The sequence below is a fragment of the Schistocerca nitens genome, chromosome 2 (assembly GCF_023898315.1).
Source record: "Schistocerca nitens isolate TAMUIC-IGC-003100 chromosome 2, iqSchNite1.1, whole genome shotgun sequence".
Taxonomy (NCBI): domain Eukaryota; kingdom Metazoa; phylum Arthropoda; class Insecta; order Orthoptera; family Acrididae; genus Schistocerca; species Schistocerca nitens.
In genome coordinates, this window is record NC_064615.1 from 1,186,878,563 (window position 1) to 1,186,905,497 (window position 26,935).

The window sequence follows — 26,935 nt, forward strand, 5'->3', positions numbered from 1 at the left end:
AAGTTTGACAACCACAGCCTTAGAGAGTTCTTAATAACGACTTGACATAACCACCTCGGCGTATCATCTTGTCCCCATGCACTACTGTTCATCAGCTCTTGCATAATTAAAGAAGCAGAATGACAAACAGACTTCGAGACTAGTGAGTTCACGCTCGACTCACCTCGTAAGATCTAGAAAAACGGAGTATCAAGTACAAATAGTCATGTGAATGGGTCTAGATGATACAAAAGTGGAAAACATTGTTTCTCTGGCAGAAAATGAAACTGGTTGTTGAATTCCTAATTAACCTTAACATAGTAATTTGTTTCGTAAATAAAAAACGCCTTCTCTTGCTGTACTGTATTTTATTCTCCCACACTGGTTTCGCGTTTTTCATTTTAAAGCATAATCACTAGGAGCTATGATAACAGTTGCGGTATACTTTTGTTTTGATATGTATTATACTTTCTGGCTATAACAATCAAGAAGCAAAACAATACGCATATGTTTGTAATTTACCGTAAACCCACAGGAACTGGCATTATCATCCACCAATGCTCGAACCACGTACACTCAGAAAACAAGCAACGCTTCGACATATGCTCCATAGACTCAACACCGACCCACTCAACAAAGAAAACTACCTAAAAGAATTGGACATAGTAATGCAAATAGCCCAAACCAATGGACACAATAGTAACACAATCCCAAAGCTAAACGAGAAAATTAAAAGTAAAATAAAAGCAGAAAGCACAAAACCATTGACAACATCACAACAGAACCAAACACAGTCACAAACACCCAGTACCATAACAACTACACAGAATAATCAGGAGAGTCTAAGAGAAAACACACGATGATATACAAACGCAAACTCACACACAAAATCACCAACATTTTCAAAAGATAAGAAATAAACATAGCATACACAACAGACAATGCTGTTCAAATATACCCCCAAAACTGACAAAAAAAAGCAGAGATATATACCAGAAAGCAGGTATAGATGAAGAGGTGCAAGTATGGGACAAACTCCACATTAGCAGAACACCTAAGAGAACACAGTCACAAACCAACCACTAGAGAAGAAGACATGAAAATAACTGTAGTCAACAATAAAAAAACATCTCCTGACTGTTCAAGAAAATTACCACATACAGTAAACCAAAGCAGAAAAGAAAACCCTGTAGAATGGTCAAATACATAGGCCAAACAACTAATCAAATAATAGAGTGACACTACCATTATCATAATAGTAATAATAAAAATAATAGCACACCACCTCTACCTGTCCATCAGCCTCTACACAAAACATTTGAACCAAAACTCAAATCAACTGAACACAAAAACTCTCAATCATTCTCTGGACAAAAAAGCAACAAAAAATTCCATGCATCTCTCTCTCTCTCTCTTTTTCTGTGAACACACCGACACACACACACACACACACACACACACACACACACACAAAAAGCATAACAGAAATGAATAGGCGTTAGTTTTCAGCATATACTTCGTTAGGTTGGCAATATGCACATAAATAAGGTGAAGATACACGGTGAACGCAAAGTAGTTACGTCTTGAGGTCACAGTTTTGGATCAAGTGTCTATGTTAGTGACAGAAGATTGATAGTTGCTCACAACGACAAGGGCAAACAAAATGAAAAGTGGGAAGAAAAATGTTCGAAACATAAGACACGCTTATGTTTCGCAAATGGAGCGGCAGTGCGATCTCCGTGTGACCAGATGAGGGGAAACGCCGATGCCAACTAAAAATAAGAAGAACTGTAAGTGATCACTTATTTACACAAAAAGCGAGAAGTGAACCGTTTTATAGTCTACGAATAGTACATATCGAAACAAAAGTATATATTAACTATATCATTATACATCCCACCGATGATACCTTACAGTGAAAAAAGGCGAAACGCTTCTGGGAGAATAAACAAGGGAGCAGGAAGAGAAGGCGTTTATTGTGCACAAAACAGGAGGCCGGCCTCGTAGACAGAGCCAGTAACTATCTGCCACTTGCGTGGCCGTCCTCGAAGTCCGTTTTCTTATAGCCTGCTCGGTTCGGCTGTTGAAGACTCACTGATTCTAATCAATGGTAAGGCCATAACATACCTGGCATATCTGGGAAACTACACATCATCTGACTGCCCTTCGTTCGTGGCTGTATCGAGGTAGTCCTGCGGCCTTTCTCTCCAGAAAATCTATCTTTCTACAATTTTTTCTACACGAGTTTAGGGATTTGTAATGTATGTTTAATAATAATTAAGCTTTATTGAAAAATATGCTTCCATGAGCTACACGTTCTCGACGTTCAAAAGGAAACTACAGCCTAGGGCAGAAGCTGCGGTCCCCACAAGAGGGCTGAGGCCCCAAACTCGCCAATGGAGAGGCGCTAAACAACCCGGGCCGGTGGCAGTCCTGCACGACCAATAGCTAACAGCTTCGAACGCCTCGAATGACGCGTCGCTGCTGAATCCTTTGAAATAACGATGTGGACATCCTCGATAAGCGAGCGTCTGCAAACAAGAAAGCAACCGACGGCGAACCGCCGAGGCGTTTGGTTGAAAACGTCGGAACTGAAAGGTGGCCACGGTGCTCCGATCCGGTCAATAACGCCAGCAGCGCCACGATCTCGTAAGACAAAAACATCGAGAATTTTCGCACCAACTGTTTCCAAACTGAAGCTTACTCACTGGAATTTCAGAAAGTACCTCGTGCCCACATGTTTATGGCGAGGAAGATGATCCACGCCATACATTTTTACGGTGAGTTAGAAACAGCAGCACGTAAAAAGTAACCTTAGAGGTCTCGGCCATCCGTTACCAACCAGTCTCCACATCTTGTTAGCTACTGCTGACGTAGCTATCTATAGACTAATATGAGTTTATAATAAACGTAAACATCTGACTATATGCAACCGAGATCAAACAAATGAAATCTGAACCGCGCCTTCAGCATTTGTACCGCCTTCAACAGTGCTACCAAAATACTTGTTCCCGTAATTTTAGGTAAGGTAGTACACCGCGCTTTATGTAGACAAGATGGAAATAAATTATTTCTATGGAATACATGAAAGTGTATTTATCAGTTCTTACTGCAGTGTTAGGCGGACTGCTCCACGTATCACGATTTTCAAGTCATATTCTTAATCTTACTGTCTTTACTTAAAAATTGTATGTGAAAATTTGTAATTCGATAAATTTCTGTTAGCTTGTTCTGTATGTCCTTTATAGTATCGCATTATTTAGAAATGTTGGAAACAAAGAAGAACATAACGAGTTGTAAGACGGCTGTACGGACAAATTCCTAAAGCCAATTAAAAATGTAAGAATATAACTTGCTCGAGTGGTTACAGTGAGCTACTAGGCAGCACGCGCTTGCCACTTACATCTTGGATGTTCTTGACGAGACGCACCACCTCCTCAGGAGCTCCTCGTAGGTGCACGTCAAACTTTATAGGCTCTCTCTGCAAAAATAAAGAAAAGGAAAAATTACAGTGGTGCCGGTCTTTACGGTACAGGTTTGTGCATTTTATCTTCACCGCGTCTCTCGAAAATGAAATTTGTGGTAAGTTCCTATGGGACCAACCTGCTGAGGTCAACGGTCCCTAGGCTTACACAGTACTACTTAATCTAACTTAAACTAACTTACGCTAAGGACAACACACACACTCACGACCGAGGGAGGATGCGAACCTCCGACGGGGGGAGCCGCGCGAATCGTGGCAAGGCGACACACACCGAGCGGCTACCCCGCGCGGCACAACATTTTTATTTATTTGGCAAACATACGACACAAACATACAGAAAAACCATGACTTTTCACTCCAGGGTTACGTAACAGTATTATAATCAGTTCCGACATTTTGGTAGGTCACCACTGTATCATCCGTTTAAGAATGAAGAAAAACGGTGATAATACAAGACTAGGAAACTAAAGTCCAAATCAAACTGATGTCTATGTACCATCATACGCACTTGAACAATACAACTGAACCGGCTGATCGAAACTCTCACAATGTAAACATATGGTCGAACTTAGTAACTACGTAATAATATTAAAAAATATTCATCTTATCGTAAGTTTACACAAACGGATTTTTACGGTTTTTTTCCCCCGATCGTGTAATAGATGCTTGCATTGATACTTGCATTGGGCCACATGCGGCCCGCGGGTTTTTGGAAACTCCTGGGTTAAGGGAACAAATCGGTTCCGTAACAAAGCCATTTTTGGCGTATTTTGTAACTTGCTTTTTTCCCAAATTCTTTTGTTTCTGTTCTATTTTCGCGCAGTTCGCACTTGTCTATAAATAGCCGGAATTAACAGTTTTTTATACTGGCTGTTTACTGCGTTTTAGGCGCATTTTTACGGCACTGTCGGCCGCTTCATACCGTAGATGTATTGTGTTGTAACCCAGGACTGGCGTTGTTTCTAGTGAGATATTTGGGTTGCTGGTGCAAAAATGTATCACGAAACCAGCAAAGCGTAAGATCCCTGCATTTTACCTGTTTATTGACGGACATAAATCTATTTGTTTCCGTTCTCGAGATCACATATTGAAGGGTCTGTCTGTAAGCCTCTTCATGTCACTCCAATTTACGGTGCAGTGAGTGAATTCCCTCCGACATAAGGGTGGTCAGCAGCTGAGTGCGTTCATATCAGCCGCAGTTTACACATTTTTCATGTATTGTGTTAAACTTGTCTGCAAATGGTCCGATTCAGATGCACTTGCGCAAGGTGCATTAAGTTTTGCTACTTCTCTGAGTCCAACACTCATGTTCACGCCGCCTTAGTGTCACATTGCACATTAGCTGTCCCTTCCCGTGTGTGTGTGTGTGTGCGTGCGTGCAGTTACGAATTCTACTTGCATAACTGCTGTGAGTGTAGGGCAAACAGTAGAAGAAGCTTGGAGGGCAGCAGAGACGTTTCCGTTTGTCTCGGTGGAACCAGCTGTGCGGGCTGGCACAGCATAGCACGCGTACACCCCCGTCTCGTGAGGGGGGCTGGGTAATCTCGGTAATTTAGTACGTTTCAAATTGTCTAACTGAAGCCCTAACACTCCTGGACACCTTCATAGTGTTATTAGTTTGCGACATGTAGCGAGTTTTGAATACTTTGAAATTTAGGTGATTTCGTAGGCTATTGTTTGATTCAAATAGTCGCTTGAACACGTTGGGGTGTGTTGACTGGTTTCACTGATTTCTCAATCCGCTTTAGTCCGTAACTTCCAGTGTTCGGTAGTTGCTTTGTGCATCACCACGTCGTGTCAGGTTTCGCATCTCATTGCCTTTGTGCTATAATCTCAGAACCGAGATTTAAGGTTTATCAAGTATCGAACTTAATATATATCAGGCACCAACAATTGTCACATTTTATCATGTTCACAAGTCCTTTTACTTAAATTATCATTTTTTACCCGTAATTAGACCAGCTGATTAAAAAACTCGGAAGAGATTTCAGTTATTTATTACCCAAAGACTACGAAAGATAGAAACACACTACGCGCGTCACTGGACAGAGGACGGTTCAGTGTCTTATGTTCGCACAGACACCCGACACGAGCACCGTCCGTTGCTCGAGAATCGTCGAGACGGCAGTCAGTGTCATTCCACACAGGAATCGACAAGCCCCTGTTAATTGAATCGACAGATTCGACAACTATATTTCTCAGCTATTGAAGAACAGCTGCCACAGATGGGACAAAGACTCTGTCACACACACACGCACACACACAGACACACACAAAAAATCGCAAGGTACGAGGTCCGGTGACATCGGAGGCCGAAAGCCGTGAACCAGACCTTGTTCTCCAGCGTTGTGGGACAGCGGTGTTAAGAGGTGAATGTCAGGCGGGACTCCGTCACCTACAAAAATGAAATCACTGCAATCTTCGTGAAGTCGAGGGGCAACCAACTTTGCAGCATGTCCACGTATTATATTTCTGTCGCAGTTTCCTCAGAAATAAAGAAAGGTCTGTAAATTTGTGAACAAAAACGGCATAAAACACATTCAGTTTCGGTGAGTCTCTTTCGTGTTCGACGACGAAACGAGGATTTTGTGATCCCCAAATTCTTACACTATGGCGGTTTACTTTACCCGATAGATGAAACGTCGATGAGTCGTCCGGAAAAAGTGTCCTCTACCATATCCTAGACAAATGAAATGCAAAATTGTGTTATGATCGCCGGGACGCAACCGCTGCAGCAACTGCAATTTGTACGGCTTCGTATGCAAACGTCGTTTCAGAACATGTCACACCGCTGCTTCTGGAAGCTGAAGTTGCTGTCCTGTTCATCTTGTGGTCTTGCGATAGCACCCCGGACACGGTCGAGATTTTAATCAGACGTGCGTGCCCGACCGGTGGTCTTCCCTCTCCATATGCATCCAGCTTGCAAGAATTTTGTACGCCAGTCAGAAATCTGCTTCTGCTGAATCGACGGCGGGATGCGTGTTGCACTTGAGCAATGCACTGACTTCGCGCAAATTCCAGTAAACAGTACAACTGTCTCAAAATCACCCAGTATTCGGGAAGGCATTAAAGTATCTTCAGAAAGGAAAAGAAAATTGTGTGAGGCAGCAAGAATTACTTAAGACCCAGAAGTTATTTTACACTATAAAAATTATTGCAACACACTGAGAAAACCAGTCACAAAATCAAAAAATATGCATATTAAAGATGAAATTAACAACTCGGTAATAAAGTCAGAACACTATGGAACGTTGTTAGAAGAGACACAGGAAAAGTAATCACTGGGGTAGAGAATGAGACCATCTTAACCAACAGTACACAAGTAGCTAATGTAGTTAACAACAATTTCTTAAGTGTAGGTGAAAACATTGGTGAGAATACTTCAAAAGAAAAAGCCAAGCAGTACATGGAAGAGGCAGTTTTGAGAAATCCTAGTCACATTAGTTTTCATCTAACAACCTCTTGTGAAATAAGGAAAACCATCAAATCTTTGAAAAATAAATTTTCTGCTGCAGTAGATGACATATCTAATAAGATGTTAAAACAATGTGGAGCAGTTACAGCTGACGTTCTTAGTCACATCTGTAATGCATCACTAACTCAAGGTATTTTCATTTTCCGAGACAGGTTAAAATATGCCAGTGTGAAGCCTCTCTACGCCACAGATGTCAACAATTACTGGCCAGTATCCTTGCTCACAGCATTTTCAAAAACTGTCGAGAAGCTAATGTACTCGAGAGTGATTGGCAGCAGTCAGCAGTAATGGGATACTTAGTAAATCACGGTTTCGATTTCAAAAATGCTGTTCCACTGATACGGCAATATACAATTTCACTGCCCATGTAACAGAGTCTTTAAATAGTAACATTTCACCAATAGCAATTTTCTGTGACTTAACCAAAGCATCTGATTCTGTGAACCACGACATTATGTTACAGAAGTTACAATTCTATGGTATAAATGGAACAGCACATGAGTGGTTTAACTCATACCTATAGGACAGGAAGCACAAAGTTTCTTTATACGGCTTAAGTGATGTAAGGAAGTTTCCCAGTCCATCTAACTGTGGTGAAATTGCATTAGGTGTTCCACAGGGTTCGATCATGGGTCCCCTTCTGTTCCTGATAATGTGAATGACCTCCCTTCTTACCTCAAACATGAAGCTAAACTGACACTGTTTGCTGATGATACAGGCGTCATTATTAATTCAGTAAAAGAAACTCCAACAGAAAATGATACAAATAATGTCTCTGGAAAAGATATTAATTGGTTTTCTGTGAATGTGCTTGCTCTGAACTTTGAAAAAACACAGTACATCTAATTTTCTGCTGCGAGGAGAACAGTTCCTTCAATAAATTTTACACATCAACAGCAGTCAGTAGCCAGGGTTGAGCATACTAAGTTTTTGGGTGTAGATATAGATTAGAATCTTAATTGGAAAATTCATATTTTAGATCTCCTAAAGCGATTATGTTCATCAACTTTTGCAATCAGAATAATTGCTAATTTTGAGGATATAGAAAATAGCAAGTTAACATGCTTTGCGTACTTTCACTCTCTGATGTCATACAGAATAATATTTTGGGGTAACTCAAAACTTAGGCAAAAAGTATTCACTGCTCAAAAGAAAGTGGTTCGAATAATGTGTGGGGCTCGTAGTTGCACATCTTGTAGGCATTTCTTTAAAAGGTTAGGAATCCTTACAACAGACTCACAGTACATTTATTCAGTAATGAAATTTGTTCTCAACAACACGGACCAGTTTAAAAGCAACACTGACATTCGTGATTATAACACCAGAAGAAAGAAAGACTTGCACTATCCTCTACTTAACCTATGTTTGGCACAGAAAGATGAAATAAAACGTGTGACAGACACCAGTAACAGTTTTAAAAATAAACTGAAATCATATCTCCCTGACAAGTCCTTCTATACCATATATGAATGCTTGAATGGGAATAAATAAATCTATAGGTATAATATATGCATTTTGTGCTATTTAAGGGAATGGGGTAGGTAATAAAAATTTTAAGCTTTAAAATAAAATCTTCATTTCATGTGTGCATTTCTTATGCACTTGGCACGTTCCACATCATAATGGTTACTTTGAGATTGATCAGTGGAACACACAACTAACATAACTGAAATTCCTACACTCAGGGAACTCCCATCACCCTCCCCTCCCCGCTCCTACTGTGATGTAATCCAAGACCAAGGGAAAAATGGTGGGAAATTCGAATTTATTGGCAGGAATATCAAATTTTGTGTTCAGAGACCAACTGCCCTAGTTCACAATACCATCACCAGAGGGCACTGTTAGCCCTCCCCCACTTCCGTGTCCCCTCGTCTCTCACGAAGTAATCCAAGACGGCAGTTCAGAAAAAAAGCGCGGAAACCAATAGGAATGCTGAATCCAGTCACATGAGACTTTGGCCAATAGGGTTGCAGTGTCTGGTGACGTCATTGGAGGAGATATAAGGCGGGCTCAGCCAAGGTGTTGGCTCAGCAGCCCCACAGGCTTAGTCTCACTCAGTCAGCCAGCAGCAGCGGCAGTAGTAGTAGAAGAAGAAGAAGAAGAAGAAGACCTGTGAAGCATCAGCAGCAGTAGTCGAGATCCAGCACACCACTGCAGAACAGGAAGAAGCAGAAAAGTAAGTAGCACATATTACGTCTGTGTCTATAGTTAGTAATTTTATTGGTTGTCTCGTCTCTCAGTCTGCATGTGACACTTCCTCCTCCTTCGATCTGTCGAGGCCTGCACGGGTGACCACCGGACCCGCAGCAACCACCAGCGTGTCCGGACCTGTAGCGGCGACGTGGCATCCTGTAGCGCACACTGGAGCTCTTAATGTCTTTACCACTTATCGATTTGTGTGTAGGATGCCCAGCCCGTTCCCGACGTCTCGAAAGCTGGTGGTGGTCCTAAACAGCAAGATGGAAGTCAATACGACCCAAGGTACCAGAACATCCGTGTGGCAGCGCAGGGGCAGAATGAAGATGCCCTTGCTGGAGCTGTTATTGTCTGTCCCGCTCATCAGTTTGTGTGATGAGGGTATGCAGTTGGTTCCCAACGACTGTAGTGCTGCTGGCCGTCCTGAACAACAAGATGGAGGACAGTACTGGTCGCTGACACGTGACCTGTCCCAGCAGACCAGAAGACACAGAGTGCGCACGCTACGGATTAGAAGGTACCAAACGCGCCTATAGTTTGCAGTCCTATACAATTTGACTTCTAGTGGAACGAAGTGTAAGTGTTGGTATAGAAGCACATCATGACTGGGGCTTGGCATGTGAGGATAGGAACAAAGACCGTCGAAAGGTGTAAAAGCGCCTACTTCTAAGTTCGACTGCGATGAAAAATGTCGCGAAGAGCGCTACATCGATCAGCAGATGGCCACAGACTATTATCCAACTCATACTCCACCCGACACTATCTACTTCGACAGTGCATGACACGCCTCAGTTATGAACTTATACAGTGTGCGTACTGTGCTACGTCTTGTATTGTACGGACTGAATCGGTGATTCTCAAGCATAGAATCTACACATAACGAAGTTGTAAGCTTTCTACGCCTACATAGTGTACATGTTGATGATTTGGAACAGTAACCTTGTTTCTGCATCAGTGCAGAGCCAAAGGAGAAATAGGTTAAATGTACGTGTGAAAAACCAGAGTATTGCAAGATGCCCATCGGTTTGATGCATAGAATTTATTGCATACCAAAAAGCTCTGTTTGGGAAATATTGTACTGTCTGGCGATTCTTTTTAAATGTATCCGATGTATGATATTTGAATAAATAATATGTTTATATAATCTCAAACAGTGTTTGTGTTTTGTTTCATACTTCTGTCATTACAATCCAAGTATTACACTTATTAATACCTTTATTTTCAATGTTGCACCTGTAATCATGCAGCAGCAGACAATTGCCTCAAACACTTCCTCGCCAGTCACTGTAAAACTGAATGATGAAGTTACTTTTCATGGGTAAATATGAAATCTCTGCGTATCCATTGTGGCTCAGTTGGTTAAGTGATGGAGCTATAGTGGCTGCACATACTATCACCATCCTTACAAAAGTGTGTGCGTGTCCGTGTCTTTCTATGTCTACCCACTAATTGTCGGTACCTGGCGTAGTCGGCGTCGGGAGATGTAAGAGAAGAGAAGACCAGAAGAAGAAGAATGGAATACTCCTTCCTGATAATATACGAGCAATTATTATAAGTCAATCCACTAGTGGAAACACTAACGTTCTCATCACACTGCTAACACATGTAGATGGAGTCCGATTTGAAAATATTTGTGTAATCTCAAAAACACTGTCTCAGCCCAAGTATCGTCTATTACAGGAGACACTGAGCGGTGTAAAAGGCGTTACATACGCGGCATTCAGTGAAAGCAGTGATACCACCCCACCTGATAAAATAAAGCCAAACATTGTGTTCATATTTGACGATGTTTCTGTGGAAAAACAAAGCCAAATCCGAAAATATTTCTGTTTCGGTCGTTATATGGGTACTAATGTTAAACATGTTCCTGAGCCCTGAAACAGCTGATTAGGGATAAAGCAAACGTCATTGTAGCCTTCAAACAACACAATCTGAATTTAAAGCACATTACCAAGCACATTTACGAAGTGACATGTCTTTCAAGGATTTTCTAAAGATATATGCTGATTGCTGAGATCATTCACAGTATGGGTTTGTCGCTATTTATAAAACAAGAGAACTGAATGACATTAGACACAGGCGAAACTTCCCGGAGTTCCTGTGCATTGAGAGGTGAGCACATCAGTGTCCGCTGCGTCATGGACGCGTCTGACTCTCAACCCGTGAGAATCGGTGTACATTGACAGAATATTCGCTTGTCCATGGATGCGAAAATTCAGACTATCGCGCATAAACCTTGAGGTATGCGCAGATGTATTATCGGACTCTTCTGAGAATGATCAGCACACTAATTGAGTTAGTTACTGAAATCGGTAAGAAAGTTGTGGTGCCACCGCCAGACACCACACTTGCTAGGTGGTAGCTTTAAATCGGCCGCGGTCCATTAGTACATGTCGGACCCGCGTGTCGCCACTGTGTGATCGTAGACCGAGCGCCACCACAAGGCAGGTCTCGAGAGACTGACTAGCACTCGCCCCAGTTGTACGACGACTTTGCTAGCGGCTACACTGACGAAGCCTTTCTCTCATTTGCCGAGAGACAGTTAGAATAGCCTTCAGCTAAGTCCATGGCTACGACCTAGCAAGGCGCCATTAGTTACTTCATGAATCTAAAGAGTCTCACTTGTATCATCAAGAATGCTGTATACCAAAGGACGATATAAAAGTTAAGTGTTCTAGTAGCTACGTTCTTTTCTTTATCACATTCATCACGTATCCTGTTCCAAACTTCGCGCGAGTCGGCGTGTGTGTACGTGTGCCCTTTCGGCTACCCGTCTCTGTGGACTGGCTGCCTTGTCAGTCCACTACAAAAGTAACCGATTTAACTGAGAAGGTTGAGCCTACTGAAGGGAAAATATATATATATAGGTGAAATACTACATTTGACTGATGTACATAAGATCGCAAAAAGCCAGAGTAACAAGAAATATAATACCAGTACTCAATGGTGAAAACAACAACAGCAGTAGCCGTAATGGTATTGATATTGAGAATAGAGCAGTGAACAATCGAATCCCACAGTATACATATTACGATGATCCCAAACAGCTAATAGATCGAATACGTCCATTCATGGCATCAGCTTCTGCATGAGACTGACGCGTGGGCACCGTTTGATGTTGAATTGCGCCAGTATGGTTTCACGCCGAAGAGAAGGTGGATACACGAGGTATCGTCCACTAGCGAACATGCAGGCGAGTAAGCAGAACCAGAGAGGAGTAATTGGATTTTTGGCGGCGGAGGGAGTCGGAGGCATGCAGCGTATCGATGTATGAAGGCTGTGCACTACGAGTACAGTCTGAACCGTTCAAGTGTTCTGGAATGGCGAGAAGGATTCGTTGAGCGGCGCGGGTCACTGGAAGACGATGCTCGTCCCGGACAGGCTCATCGTGTCATCACACCGGAAATGGTTGCGGAAGTGACTGCTTTAGCCTTGGACAACCGCAGAATCATCGTGGGAGAGATCTATAGGTTACTCGGCATCAGCGTGGGCACCGCCCACTCGAACTTACGAGAAATCTGTGAGCAGAACTGACCGCCGAACAGCGCAGTACTCGAATGGCGCCGTCTCTGAGCCATCTGCAGCGTTATCGTGACGAGGAATACGGCTTTCTGTGGCGTATTGTCACAGGTGACGACACATGGTGTCACCATTTTGAACCGGAAAGCAAGCGTCGTGGCAAGCACTGGAAACATCCGACTTCACCACCTCCAAAGATACAAAAGGCCGAGCACACCAGTTCTGGTAACGTCACGATGTCCTCCGTTTCTGATCGCAAGGGCCCACTGCTTGTCGAGTTCCTGGAACGGAGAGCCACCATCAATGCCCAGCGTTATCGAGCCACTTTACAGAACCTTAGACGAGCCGTCAAGTCGAAACGCCGAGGCATGTTGTCCAAAGGCGTTATCCTCCTGCACGATAATGCCCGCCCACACACGGCCAATGCGGTGAAGACGACACTGCAGCAGTGTGGGTGGGAAGCGCTGGAACGTCCACCGTACAGCCCCGATCATTCGCCGTGTCACTTTCATGTGTTTGGACCTCTAAAACAAGCTATTCGCGGACGTCGACTCGCAACCGACGACGAAGTGTGTGACTGGGTGCAGGCCCGGATCCTGCAGCAGCCTACTGGCTACTTCAAGTATGGAATCGACCGGCTAGTGTCGCAATGGGATAAACGTGCCGACAGTTTTGGTGACTATTTTTGAGTATGTGTACTGTGCATAACTACATTTTTGAGTTAATAAAATCGTTACCGTTACTTTACACTAGTTACCGGGTTTCATTTGAATGCCCCTTTTTAATGGTAACTGATCTTTTTCTTCTTCTTCTTAACTGTCGCTTGTGCCTTGGAGACCATACGCGTTCTCTAAATTCCTCTTCCAGTGCCCTCTGTTCCTGGCTTTTGTCGTCCATTCTCCTTTACTCAGGCCCATTGACGCCGCGTCCTCGTCGATGTCATCCTTCCATCTGGTTCGTGGCCTTCCTCGCTTCCTTCGGCCCCCTATGGATCCAGAGAATGCTACTTTATGTAGTCGTTCCTCCTCTATCCTAATTAGATGTCCGGCCAACATCAGACTCCTCCTCTTCATCCTTTGACTAATATCAGCCTGTTGATATAGCTCCCTCAGTTCCTGGTTTTTAAGTATTCTCCACTCCTGTGTTTCTGGGTCACTCTTAGGTCCAAAAATTTTCCTTAATATTTTCCTTTCAAAAACTAATAATTTTTGTTCATCTGCTTTTCTAAATGTGAAGTTTTCTGACCCATATAGAGCTACTGGCACAATTACACTCTGATATAGCCTAAGTTTGAAGCTTCTGGAAACAGCTCTACTAGGTAACACATCTCGTAGGCCAAAATAAGCTTTATTCGCTGCTGATATCCTCGCTTTAATTTCAGTTTCCATTTTATTCTGTTCATTGATGATGCTTCCCAAATATTTGAAGGTGTCTACTCTTTTAAAAGTGAGATATCAACTGTCAGTTGACTTCCATCATTGGGTGCCTTGCTCACCCCCATGTACTCTGTTTTCTTCTCATTAATGTCTAATCCTGCTTTCCTTGCAATGTTTCTGTAGGAATTCGTCATGAGTTGTAGTTCTCCTTTGTTTCCACTTATTAGAACAATATCGTCCGCATAAGCAAGACGATGTATTTTATTCCTACCCGTCTTTACTCCAACTGGGTTTACTTTTTGGCGTTCTCTATCTGTCTTTTCCAAAACCATATTGAAAAGTATTGGAGATAAAGCATCTCCTTCTATATGGCGTGTTCTGACTTCAAACTCCTTTGACACTCTTGTGTAGGTCTTTACTTCGCAATAGGTTTCTTCCAAGCACATCCGTACTAGGCATATTAACTTTCCAGGAAATTGAAACTCTTTGGGAACCCTCGTTATTGTGCTCCTGTGTATGCTGTCGTAAGCTTTTTTGAAGTCAACAAACACCATGTGGATGTCAACGTTATGTTCCCATGCTTTCTCAGTTATCTGTCGGAGAGTAAAGAGGTTATCACTAGTCGAACTGTCTCTCCTAAAACTTACGATAACAGCCCGAAGCTATTTGAAATTGACGACCAACGTAGACGTGTTTAGGGCTGGTTTGTTTATAATATTGCCGGCCGGTGTAGCCGAGCGGTTCTAGGCGCTTCAGTCTGGAGCCGCGCTGCTGCAACGGTCACAGGTTCGAATCCGGCCTCGGGGATGGATGTATGTGATGTCCTTAGGTTAGTTAGGTTTAAGTAGTTCTAAGTCAGAGGACTGATGACTTCAGATGTTAAAGTCCCCTAGTGCTCAGAGCCATCTGAACCATTTTTGTTTATAATATTACTCGAGGTGCATGGGTTGGGCACTCAGTGTATTGCGAGTAATTGACTGCACTGATAGTCACCGATAATTTCTTCAGCAAGTGGTATCGCTCTCTTGAGCAGACAATGTGATAGGATTCGGTAGGTTACATTAAGAAGAGAAATTCCTCTACAATTATCACAATCCAGTGGGTCATTCTTTTTTAAAATGGGACACATTATGGCCATTTTACAGTCGCCAGGCATTTTCCCATATTCCCATACTTTCCTTATCAATTTCGCTATTCTTTTTACCAATTCTGGCCCTCCATTCTTTATTAGTTCACCCACAATTTTATCTTCACCTGAAGCTTTATTATTTTTTAAATTTTTAATTATTCCCTGTATTTCTTCTTCGCTGGGTGTCTCTTCTTTGATGTCTATTTTGTCTGGCGCGTCACATAAAAGAGGTTCGGTGGGGTCTTCGCAGTTTAGTAAATTAGCGAAGTAGTCTGCCCAACGTTGTTCTACTTCAGCATCACTTGTGAGGATTTTTCCTTGGGTCTCTTTAAAAAATGTTTCTCTCCATTTATATTTTTGTGTTCCTTTCTTTACTTTTTGGTACATCTGTCTTGTCGTGTGATGAATACAACCCTCTTCTGCCTCTTTTATTAGTTTCTCGTAATACTTCCGTTTCTCCTGCCTTAGTATAGTAGCTGTTTCCTTTCTTATGCTGGTGTACTTGTCTCTGAGATCGTGGTCTCTCAGATTTTCTAACCACATCTTCGTAGCCAACCTTCTTTTTCCATTTTTTGCTGGCACAGTTTGTTGAAACACACTTCATCGGACAGTATCTTAGAGGCTGCACTGTTTACCGTCTCCTTAATTGCTCACATCACTGGCACTTTCCAACTCATCACAACTCATTAGGCTTTCTGCTACTGCTGACTCATACTTTCTTCTTACCTCTGTTTCTTTTAACCTATTTGTGTTATTAGGTACAGTCTACTTAGATATTCTGCACACTTTCTTATATTTAATGTTCATTTTACTTATCACCAGGAAGTGATCAAAATTACAGTCTGCTCCTCTATAGGTTCGAGTACCTTTGATGCTGTTTGCATAACGCTTCTGAATGCACAGATTGTCTATCTGGTTTACTGTATGCCCGTCTGGTGCCATCCGTGTTCCTTTATGAATGGCCTTACGATGGAACCTTGTACTCACGATGCAGAGATTCTTATCAATTGCGAAAGTGATCAAATGGATTCCATTGTCACTGGTTTCCTGATGCAGGCTTGCATTACCTACCACCGATTTATAGATGTTTTCTTGGCGCAATTTGGCATTAAAATCACCCAATGCTATTTTGACATTGTGATTTGTCTATATTCAGTATAAAATTCCTACTTAATGCAGTCATCCTTATCCTTATCCTCGCATGGGGTATGTGCATTAATGAGGGATATATCACTACTTCGCTGTGCGATAGTGATGTAGGAGATTCTGTTAATAGATTTAAATGCTTTCACTGCTTTCATTATTTAGTCATGTACATAGGAATCAGTACCCAATTCATGGCGCTCACCACAGTCTCCATACAGTATACTTCCTGCGTTCACCTCGATTGATCCTGCACCCTTCCATCTAATTTCCTGGAGGGCTACTACTTTCAGCTGGTATTTCTCTAATTCTTCGGTCAAATTCTGCATAGTCCTGGTCTGTATAGGCTATTCTTTGGTCAAATTCTGTATAGTCCTGGTCTGTATAAGCTCCTAACATTCCATGTTCCAAAGGAGAAACCCGTTATCCGTTGCCATTTCCGATTCCAACTGTGACATTCCTGATTCTGAGGCTTATGTAGAGTTCCGCGACGCAGATAATTTTTTATGTGAGTGGGAAGGTAACCCTCAGCACAACCGCCAACCTGGAGGACCAGGGCCTTTTGTTCGGATGTCACTCCTAGAGGCGTTGCCTTCTCTACGGCTCTCGACCTGCCCCTGGACAGTAAGGTGTTAGTTTTGGTCCGCGGGTCGAGGAACGGTCACTGTATATAGTGGGTACCGAGGAAATGGTTATTGATACATACTCCAAATATGTCTGCGCGTTACCCGTAAAAAAATGGGGAGAAATTTCGCAGATGTGTTTGATAGTTTGCTGGAGACAGGGACGAATCGATGCCCCGACAACCTCCAAACCTATCATGGTTGAGTGTTTTACAATAGGTATTACAAGAATGTGTTGCAGGCGAGTATCGCGGAACATGTGAACAGAACCATACTCATGGGTACGGCGTACTATCGCATTAAAATGTTGGATCCAAGCAAACAGAAATTTAATGCAGGTGACTTGGTGCATATCTCAAAACACAAGACGGCATTTGGGAAATCATATCCGCCAAACTGATCAACAGAGATTCTTACGGTTTCCAAGGTGCAAAGAATGAATCCTAGAACTTATATTTTGAAGGGTAGTAAAGGTGAAGAAATTGCAGGTTGCTTATAACACTGAAGAGTTGTAGAAAAGTCAAAACCAGGTGTGTTTCTCACGGAGAGAATCGTAAGACGTCGGGGAAATAGAGCACTAGTCAAATGGCTTGGTTTTCCTGCAGCACAAAACATTTGAATTGGTGTTAACAATTTGCTATTTAAGGGGTGTACGGTCCACAACCACCGCAGCAGCATAACATGCGTGCTAGGAGACACACAGAGAAGGTGATGGTATTCTAGGCAAACTGCCAGTGGAATTATATATTCCGGGCTATAACTACTGTGGAGCTGGAAAAAACCTTCAAAACCGCTTGGCACCACGTGATAAAGGGGTTCATTTGCTCGACAACACATGTCTGGAACACGACATCGCATATGCTGCAAATAACGATATCCCGAGTCGTCACATAGCAGACAGGATTTCAGCTGATAAGGCTAAGGTGATACGCAGAAGAAAGGATACTGGTATAGGTCAACGTAACCATGCGTGGAAAAATTAAGTTGGGTTTAGGAGTGATGAATTTCGAGTGAGCTATGAACGCTGCACGTTGTGTAGTAAACAAGAAGAAGAATGGGAAGCAAAGGTGTCTGAAGAACTGTATGCCGACAATGACGTATCCAGCTGAAAACACTCTTAGCAGAGGAATAAGAGGATCAGTTAAAGCACGACGAGTTCAACTGACACCCAGGCCGTCTAGTGGGTTTCTTGCACTCCTCACTCCAACCCTCTCCGCTCACTCGGCGGTGCGGGCCCTCGCTGGTAGCTCTGGAACTGTTGTTCGAACAGCCAAGAACGCGTAAAACTCCCAAGCGCAGTTAGAAGAAGCAAGAAGACGTAACCGCATGGTGGAAGCCGCAGCCATCAGAAAAGGACTATACTTGAAACCGTACAGGAAAGGGCTTGATCTATTCGAAAATAGAAAAAGCCAACCAGATTGGGCACTCGTAAATACTGATCTACTAACTTTGTTGGAAAAAAATTCAACATTCCAAGATTCCGTGTTTTGTGGGACGTATTACCGAAGACTACGTGTAAAACTGGTGAATATGGTATACTGAATTTAGATATTGATGGAGGTCCTGGTACACACTTGGTGTCATATGTTATGAAAAATGCAGATATCGTCTACTAGTTCGACTCATTTGGTGACCTGCCACCGACAGAAGAATTACAATGATACTTCAGTAGCAGAAGGCGTGTGTTCTACAATTTTCAGCGCTATCAGGACAGACCTCCGAGGGCATCTATGCATCATGTTTCTTTTGACGTTTACAAAGGAGAGCTTAAAACATTGCTTCATCACTAGAGGTTCAGATGCAGTGTCGTACACTTTGACTTTAAAAGAACGATCATCTGTATTGTGTGCAGATTACTTCCCGCCAGTTGACTGGAGCATTTGTGAATGGAGTATTGCATTGGCTGGGCAGTAGCCGTACAACAGCATCCCAAATATCACTGTAACAACTAACTGCATATGGATATTAATGGTGAAGGCTGATGCCTACGATATAGACGATTTAAACGAAGTCTTCAAACCGTCTGGAAAAGGTATTGAACTGTGTGCAAACATCAGTACACTCCAATCTAAAATAAGGCCTGTGAATGAAACGACTGACATTAACCTGAAAGGTTCAATAAGCCGCCAACTGTATTTCACAAAAGGACAGGTTCTGAAGAAGGATCCTAGTAAATTTTACAAGTCGTATCAGAGTGCGGACACACCGCCTGCCAGTACAGCCCGAGTCGAGTGTGACACTGCAGCGACACTCTGCTTCTTACTCTTTACGGACTCTTCCCCTCAGTTGCAACGGGGTGGAACACTGTTGAGACTCCCACCGACGCAGTATCTGGAGTTGAGGAAATCATCTACGACGGGATGGGCCTACGGTATAAAACCACTGCGCACAATCCACAGCACGTCACTTCGCTGCGGAACCGCAATGTGATTACACGTGCGAACTACGAGTTTCTTACATCAGTTGGCTTGAAACCTCGCAATTACACCCTCAGTCAATATAAACAGTCCAGTAGAGTATGATGAGCTAATTTTACGTCAGGAATATTTCTCGCATAAATTCTAGCCTTCTACCACATTAAAGAAGAATACTGAAATTAGGATTGCCATCCAGCACCAAAACGCGCAGACCGTTGCATGCAAGAGTTTCATATATTTAGGGGGTCATTCAACAAAACAGGCGGCAGCGATACAGTGGGATCCTAGCTAATAGGTAATACTCAAGCGTTCCTGTGTCAAGAGACACGCTTTTAACTCGATGGGTCTGAGGTTGACCGGCGTAACATCAACCCTTAAAATGTATGTCTCTGCATCACTGAGTGATCTGAATATTTTACAAAATTCAGGACGGTTCACAGACGACACAGCAGACAGCGCACTTGCCAGTACGAGCGATTTACTGCGTGTATACCTGAAAAATGGTTATGGGCTACTGCAGATTATTATGAATGCTAACAGGAACCCATTCTGGCACGGAGTACGATGGATAATAACTCACACATGCAAGAAGCTCAAGAAGAGAATATGGACAATGCCTCACATCCCTGTATCAGACGAAGACTGAGGCCTTTAAAAGTTCCGAATTTCGGTACATATTTATCACTAACGTTCTGCTTTCAGGAGGTTTGCGAGTACCCATTGCTATCGACTGCAAGCAGACAAACATGGGCTATTAAAACCTCTTCTCAGCTAGAGACGCCAAGATTCGTCATAATTGCGTTTCAGATAGCAGAGGGAATATAGCAAATGATTCCACTGTATTCAAAAACTATAAGCTAACTAATGTCAGCGTTTAGCTGAATTCAGAATTCTACCCATACGACAATTTACACCTGCAGTGGTATGTAAATGTATACAGTCTAGCATATCATATGCGAGTGAGGTTTGTTGCTTCTTACTATGAAGGATGCCTACTCAGCCCACGAATATTCAAGGAGCTATCATCTATCTTCGTAACACACTGCTCAAAACAGAACGAGATAATTAAATCTGGACCTCTAGATGTTCGAATTGACTTTGAATCTTGGTTGAATTTCAGGGAACACATTGCAGGGTATGATCAAGTTCTACGTGACCCTGTGGTTAATTACGGCCTACTCACCGGTATTGTGCATCGAGCAGTATAAATGAACAGGCGCTGTGCCATACCCAGAGCATTCCACAGTGGTATCACAAGGTGTGAGCATCACTGTAACCAGCTCAGGGTTTCTATGACGGTGAGCGTAGACAGTTCATATTTAAAGATGTTGCATTTGCAGTGTACACAGAAGATGCCGGAACAATAGAGACATTCTCAGCAAACGTTGCATCACCGAGGCCTTTCAAGGATGTGAAGTGATCTAAAACATGGAAGAGTGCAGAGTGGTTAACACATTTCTACCACGGAGTTCACTGGGATGATCCTGGCATACCCTACAAAGATCTACATCTACATATACGTAATTACTCTGCTATTCACAATTAAGTGTCAGGCGGAGAGTACAATGAACCACCTCCAAGCTGTCTCTACCGTTTCACTCTCGAACTGCGGGCGAGAAAAACGAGCACTTAATTTTTTCTGTGCGAGCCCTGATTTCTCTTATTTTATCGTGATGATCATTTATCCCTATGTAGGTGGGTGCCAACAGAATGTTTTCGCAATCGGAGGAGCAAACTGGGGATTGAAATTTCATGAGAAGATCCCGTCGCAACGAAAAACGCCTTTGTTTTAATGATTGCCACTCCAATTCACGTATCATTTCTGTGGCACTATTTCCCCTATTTCGCGATAGTAAAAAAAGAGCTGTCCTTCTTTGTACTTTTTCGATGTCATTCGTCAGTCCCACCTGAAGCGGATCCCACACCGCACAGCAATACCCCGGAATAGAGCGGACAAGCGTGGAATAAGCAGTCTCTTTATAGACCTGTTGCACCTTCTAAGTATTCTGCCGACGAATCGCAGTCTTTGATATGCTCCACCCACAGCGTTATCTATGTGATCGTTCCAATTTAGGTTATTTGTAATTGTAAACCCTAAGCATTTAGTTGAATTTACAACATTCAGATTTGTGTGACTTATCGCGTAATCGAAATTTAGCGGATTCCTTTTAGTACTCATGTGAATAACTTCACACTTTTCTTTCTCCAGGGTCAATTGCCACTTTTTTTAGCCGCGCGGTGTGAGGCATACTGTCACGGTCCGCGCGGCTCCGCCGGTCGGAGGTTTGAGTCCTCCGTCGGACATGTGTGTGGGTGTGTGTGTGTGTGTGTGTGTGTGTGTGTGTGTGTGTGTGTGTGTGTGTGTCTGTGTGTGTTGTCGTTAGTTTAAGTTAGATTAAGTAGTGCGTAAGCTTAGGGACCTATGACCTCATCAGTTTGGTCCCATAAGACCTTACCACAAATTGCCACTTTTCGCACCACACAGATATCTTATGTAAATCATTTTGCAATTCGTTTTGGTCATCTGATGACTTTAAAAGACGGTAAATGACAGCATAATCTGCAAATAATCTAAGAGGGCTACTCAGATTGTCTCCTATGTCGTTAATATAGATCAGGAACAATAGAGGGCCTATAACACTTCCTTGCGGAACGCCGGATATGACTTCTGTTTCACTCGATTACTTTCTGTCTATTACTACGAACTGTGATCTTTCTGACATTCAATTACGAACCCACTCGCACAACTGAGACGATATTCCATAGGCACGCAGATTGGTTAGAAGACGCTTGTGAGGTACGGTGTCGAACGCCTTCTGGAAATATGGAATCAATTTGTTATCCCCTGTCGATAGCACTCATTACTTCATGAGTATATCAATGGCTCTGAGCAGTATGGGACTTAACTTCTAAGGCCATCAGTCCCCCAGAACTTAGAACTACTTAAACCTAACTAACCTAAGGACAGCACACACATCCATGCCCGAGGCAGGATTCGAACCTGCGACTGTAGCGGTGGCGCAGTTCCAGACTGTAGCGCCTAGAACCGCTCGGCTACCTCGGCCGGCCTACTTCATGAGTATAAAGAGCTAGTTGTGTTCTGCAAGAACGATGTTTCCTGAATCCGTGCTGACTACGGGTCAATAAATCGTTTTCTTCGAGGAAATTCATTATGTTCGAATACAGTATATGTTCCAAAACCCTACTGCAAGTCGACGTTGGTGATATGGGCCTGTAATTCAGCGGATTACTCCTATTTCCCTTTTTGGGTTCAAATGGCTCTGAGCACTATGGGACTTAACATCTGAGGTCATCAGTCCCCTAGACTTAGAAATACTTAAACCTAAGTAACCTAAGGACATCATACACATCCACGCCCGAGGCAGGATTCGAACCTGCGATCGTAGCAGCAGCGCGGTTCCGGACTAAAGCGCCTAGAACCGCCCTTTTTGGGTATTGGTTTGACTTGAGCAATTTTCCAGTCTTTAGGTACGGAACTTTCTGTGACCGACCGGTTGTATATAATTGCTAAATATGGAGCTATTGTGTCAGCGTACTATGAGAGGAACCTGACAGGTATACAATCTGGACCAGAAGCCTTGGTTTTATTAAGTGATTTAAGCTGCTTTGCGACACCGAGTACATATATTTGTATGTTTCTCATCTTGGCAGTCGTTCTTGATTGCAGTTCAGGAATATTTACTTCGTCTTCTTTGGTGAAGGAATTTTGGAAAATCGTGTTTAATAACTCTGCTTTAGTGGCACTGTCATCAGTGGCTTCACCATTGTTATCTGGCAGTGAAGATATTGATTCAGTGTTGCCACTGGTGTGCTTTATGTGTGACCAGAATCTCTTTCGGTGGGCGGCCAGGTTCCGAGACAGAGTTTCGTTGTGGAAATTGTTAAAAGCATCTCGCATTGAAGTACGCACAATATTTCGAACTTCTGAAAAACTTTGTCAGTCTTGGGGATTTTGCGTTCTTTTAAATTCGGCATGCTGTTTTCGTTGCTTCTGCAACAGCGATCTGACCAGTTTTGTGTACCATGGCGGATCAGTACCATCACTTATTAATGTCTGTGGTATATGTCTTTCAACCCCCCATGAACCATGGACCTTGCCGTTGGTGGGGAGGCTTGCGTGCCTCAGCGATGGCCGTACAACGGAGGGGTATCTGTTGAGAGGCCAGACAAACATGTGGTTCCTGAAGAGGGGCAGCAGCCTTTTCAGTAGTTGCAGGGGCAACAGTCTGGATGATTGACTGATCTGGCCTTGTAACATTAACCAAAACGGCCTTGCTGTGCTGGTACTGCGAACGGCTGAAAGCAAGGGGAAACTACAGCCGTAATTTTTCCCGAGGACATGCAGCTTTACTGTATGATTAAATGATGATGGCGTCCTCTTGGGTAAAATATTCCGGAGGTAAAATAGTCCCCCATTCGGATCTCCGGGCGGGGACTACTCAAGAGGACGTTGTTACCAGGAGAAAGAAAACTGGCATTCTACGGATCGGAGCGTGGAATGTCAGATCCCTTAATCCGGCAGGTAGGTTAGAAAATTTAAAAAGGGAAATGGATAGGTTAAAGTTAGATATAGTGGGAATTAGTGAAGTTCGGTGGCAGGAGGAACAAGACTTTTGGTCAGGTGATTACAGGGTTATAAATACAAAATCAAATAGGGGTAATGCAGGAGTAGATTTAATAATGAATAAAAAAATAGGAGTGCGGGTTAGCTACTACAAACAGCATAGTGAATGCATTATTGTGGCCAAGATAGACACAAAGCCCATGCCTACTACAGTAGTACAAGTTTATATGCCAACTAGCTCGGCAGATGATGAAGAAATTGATGAAATGTATGACGAGATAAAAGAAATTATTCAGGTAGTGAAGGGAGACGAAAATTTAATAGTCATGGGTGACTGGAATTCGTCAGTAGGAAAAGGGAGAGAAGGAAACATAGTAGGTGAATATGGATTGGGGGGAAGAAATGAAAGAGGAAGCCGCCTTGTAGAATTTTGCACAGAGCATAACTTAATCATAGCTAACACTTGATTCAAGAATCATAAAAGAAGGTTGTATACCTGGAAGAATCCTGGAGATACTAAAAGGTATCAGATAGATTATATAATGGTAAGACAGAGATTTAGGAACCAGGTTTTAAATTGTAAGACATTTCCAGGGGCAGATGTGGATTCTGACCACAATCTATTGGTAATGAAGTGCAGATTGAAACTGAAGAAACTGCAAAAAGGTGGGAATTTAAGGAGATGGGACCTGGATAAACTGAAAGAACCAGAGGTTGTACAGAGTTTCAGGGAGAGCATAAGGGGACAATTGACAGGAATGGGGGAAAGAAATACAGTAGAAGAAGAATGGGTAGCTTTGAGGGATGAAGTAGTGAAGGCAGCAGAGGATCAAGTAGGTAAAAAGACGAGGGCTAATAGAAATCATTGGGTAACAGAAGAAATATTGAATTTAATTGATGAAAGGAGAAAATATAAAAATGCAGTAAATGAAGCAGGCAAAAGGGAATACAAACGTCTCAAAAATGAGATCGACAGGAAGTGCAAAATGGCTAAGCAGGGATGGCTAGAGGACAAATGTAAGGATGTAGAGGCTTGTCTCACTAGGGGTAAGATAGATACTGCCTACAGGAAAATTAAAGAGACCTTTGGAGAGAAGAGAACCACTTGTATGAATATCAAGAGCTCAGATGGCAACCCAGTTCTAAGCAAAGAAGGGAAGGCAGAAAGGTGGGAGTATATAGAGGGTTTATACAAGGGCGATGTACTTGAGGACAATATTATGGAAATGGAAGAGGATGTAGATGAAGATGAAATGGGAGATAAGATACTGCGTGAAGAGTTTGACAGAGCACTGAAAGACCTGAGTCGAAACAAGGCCCCGGAAGTAGACAACATTCCATTGGAACTACTGATGGCCTTGGGAGAGCCAGTCATGACAAAACTCTACCATCTGGTGAGCAAGATGTATGAGACAGGCGAAATACCCACAGACTTCAAGAAGAATATAATAATTCCAATTCCAAAGAAAGCTGGTGTTGACAGATGTGAAAATTACCGAACAATCAGTTTAATAAGTCACAGCTGCAAAATACTAACGCGAATTCTTTACAGACGAATGGAAAAACTGGTAGAAGCGGACCTCGGGGAAGATCAGTTTGGATTCCGTAGAAATGTTGGAACACGTGAGGCAATACTAGCCCGCATCTCGTGGTCGTGCGGTAGCGTTCTCGCTTCCCACGCCCGGGTTCCCGGGTTCGATTCCCGGCGGGGCCAGGGATTTTCTCTGCCTCGTGATGGCTGGGTGTTGTGTGCTGTCCTTAGGTTAGTTAGGTTTAAGTAGTTCTAAGTTCTAGGGGACTTATGACCACAGCAGTTGAGTCCCATAGTGCTCAGAGCCATTTGAAACATTTGAGGCAATACTAACCTTACGACTTATCTTAGAAGAAAGATTAAGGAAAGGCAAACCTACATTTCTAGCATTTGTAGACTTAGAGAAAGCTTTTGACAACGTTAACTGGAATACTCTCTTTCAAATTCTGAAGGTGGCAGGGGTAAAATACAGGGAGCTAAAGGCTATTTACAATTTGTACAGAAACCAGATGGCAGTTATAAGAGTCGAGGGGCATGAAAGGGAAGCAGTGGTTGGGAAAGGAGTGAGACAGGGTTGTAACCTCTCCCCGATGTTATTCAATCTGTATATTGAGCAAGCAGTAAAGGAAACAAAAGAAAAATTCGGAGTAGGTATTAAAATCCATGGAGAAGAAATAAAAACTTTGAGGTTCGCCGATGACATTGTAATTCTGTCAGAGACAGCAAAGGACTTGGAAGAGCAGTTGAACGGAATGGACAGTGTCTTGAAAGGAGGATATAAGATGAACATCAACAAAAGCAAAACGAGGATAATGGAATGTAGTCAAATTAAATCGGGTGATGCTGAGGGGATGAGATTAGGAAATGAGACACTTAAAGTAGTAAAGGAGTTTTGCTATTTAGGGAGTAAAATAACTGATAATGGTCGAAGTAGAGATGATATAAAATGTAGACTGGCAATGGCAAGGAAATCGTTTCTGAAGAAGAGAAATTTGTTAACATCGAGTATAGATTTAAGTGTCAGGAAGTCGTTTCTGAAAGTATTTGTATGGAGTGTAGCCATGTATGGAAGTGAAACATGGACGATAACCAGTTTGGACAAGAAGAGAATAGAAGCTTTCGAAATGTGGTGCTACAGAAGAATGCTGAAGATAAGGTGGGTAGATCACGTAACTAATAAGGAGGTATTGAATAGGATTGGGGAGAAGAGAAGTTTGTGGCACAACTTGACTAGAAGAAGGAATCGGTTGGTAGGACATGTTTTGAGGCATCAAGGGATCACAAATTTAGCATTGGAGGGCAGCGTGGAGGGTAAAAATCGTAGAGGGAGACCAAGAGATGAATACACTAAGCAGATTCAGAAGGATGTAGGTTGCCGTAGGTACTGGGAGATGAAGAAGCTTGCACAGGATAGAGTAGCATGGAGAGCTTCATCAAACCAGTCTCAGGACTGAAGACCACAACAACAACAACATGTC

General features: G+C 42.8%; 1 protein-coding gene across 1 annotated transcript in view; it reads right to left on the bottom strand.

Annotated features, from left to right (window-relative positions):
- LOC126237522 (uncharacterized) overlaps nucleotides 1–26,935 on the bottom strand; it is a 797,357-nt gene that overhangs the window by 244,706 nt on the left and 525,716 nt on the right. Inside the window, exon 4 of the mRNA XM_049947691.1 lies at nucleotides 3,383–3,460. Within this exon, the coding sequence (XP_049803648.1) occupies nucleotides 3,383–3,460 (78 nt within the window). The remainder of the gene's footprint in view (nucleotides 1–3,382; nucleotides 3,461–26,935) is intronic.